General features: G+C 71.4%; 1 protein-coding gene across 1 annotated transcript in view; it reads right to left on the reverse strand.

Moving 5' to 3' along the window:
- The window catches only part of MUC6 (mucin 6, oligomeric mucus/gel-forming), a 12,109-nt gene extending 11,111 nt beyond the window's left edge, over window positions 1–998 (reverse strand). Inside the window, exon 1 of the mRNA XM_015562403.1 lies at window positions 941–998. Coding sequence (XP_015417889.1) covers window positions 941–998 — 58 coding nt within the window. The remainder of the gene's footprint in view (window positions 1–940) is intronic.
- Between the last annotated feature and the right edge of the window lie 421 nt (window positions 999–1,419).

Here is a 1,419-nt window from a genome sequence, read left to right on the forward strand (position 1 = left end):
GGCCGAGAAGGGCTCAGGGGGCAGGGGTCCCGAGGGCTTGGAGCAGCCCGTGCCAGAAAGGTGGTGCCTGGAAGGGGAGGGGCTTTGAGGGAGGGCGGGGGCGGGGCAGCCCAGGGCACCTACTGTGCTGGTGTCTGCCGCCACCCCCTGCACTGGGCCCATCACTGCTCCCCAGAGGCTGGTGGGGACATGGGGCCACCAGGGAGGGGCCTGCGGGCTGGGACTGAGGAGAGGAGAGGAGTCCCTGGGCTCCGCCACCTGGGCTCACGCGGGCAGAGGAGCCACGGGCCTGGTGCTGGTTGGTGAGGAGGGCTGGGGCCTGAGCGGTGCCAGGTGGGTGGAAGGGATGGGCATGAGGGTGTCCGGAGGGGGAAGGGGACCCTGCCATGGGGTGGATGGGTGAGACTGGGTCGGCTCGGGGCAGCCCCGTGAGGGGGAGATGTTGCCCCCACTTTCACAGATGGGGACCCCAGGCCCAGAGCCCACTGAGTGGTCATTGCTCACAGCCAGGACCCACGGAGCTGGGCCTCCACCTGGGTTTTGCAGCCCCAGTGCCCACAGGCCCTGCATCACTGTGGCTGCCCCTGGGGACCTGCCCCCCTCAGGACCCATGGGGGTGGGGTGCCAGCTGAGGGCTGAGCCTGAGCCCTGTCCACCCAGCTGGGGCCTGGCGCTGCCTGTCCCCGTGGGACCCCCGCCCCCCAGGCCCGAGTCCGTCCTCCCTGGCACTCGGCCTCGGCACCCTCTGACCCTCACTGGCTGGGGTGACCCGGGCCTTGGCCGGAGCAGAGCGGCCCGAGCGAGGGGGCCTCACTCCCACATCCTGGTGGCCAGCCCACTTCTGGCCAGGTCGGGGAGGCGGGAGGCCGGGAGCCTCTCCCAGGCCCGGGGCCGCGGGGACATCTGGCCGTGCCCGTGCGAGGCCATGGCGCCCACTCACCGGCGCCCAGCAGGGCTCCCCCGCAGGACAGCAGCAGCAGCAGCCGAGGCCCCAGCATGGTGCGTGGAGAAGCGGTCACCGCGGGACCCGTCCCCTCCTGCCACTGACACCAGGCAGACTCGCTGCACCTGTGCACCCGAGTAGCGGCCTCGACGCCTTATATAGGGGCCCGGCCGTGGCCGAGCCGCCCGCGCCCCTCCCGGCCACGTGCAGCAGCGGACAAACAGGATCTCAGTGCTGCTTTATCAGGACCTGGGCTTCTTGGAAAGATCCTGGTGCGGCAACGGCCCCGTTATCGCCACTTCCGCGGGGCTGGCACCCTTCCTGCTGGCTCCAGGCGGGGATTGCCAAGGGCCAGTCTGAGGGTCGGTTCCAGGGCGGCCGTTCCGGGGTGACAGTTCCCGGGGTCAGCATGGACACCGTCGGCCGCAGCCCAGGAGCCCAGAGGGGCTTGTCCAGGGCATGTGGGGAGGGGGTGG

The sequence above is a fragment of the Myotis davidii genome, unplaced genomic scaffold (assembly GCF_000327345.1).
Source record: "Myotis davidii unplaced genomic scaffold, ASM32734v1 scaffold3578, whole genome shotgun sequence".
NCBI lineage: Eukaryota > Metazoa > Chordata > Mammalia > Chiroptera > Vespertilionidae > Myotis > Myotis davidii.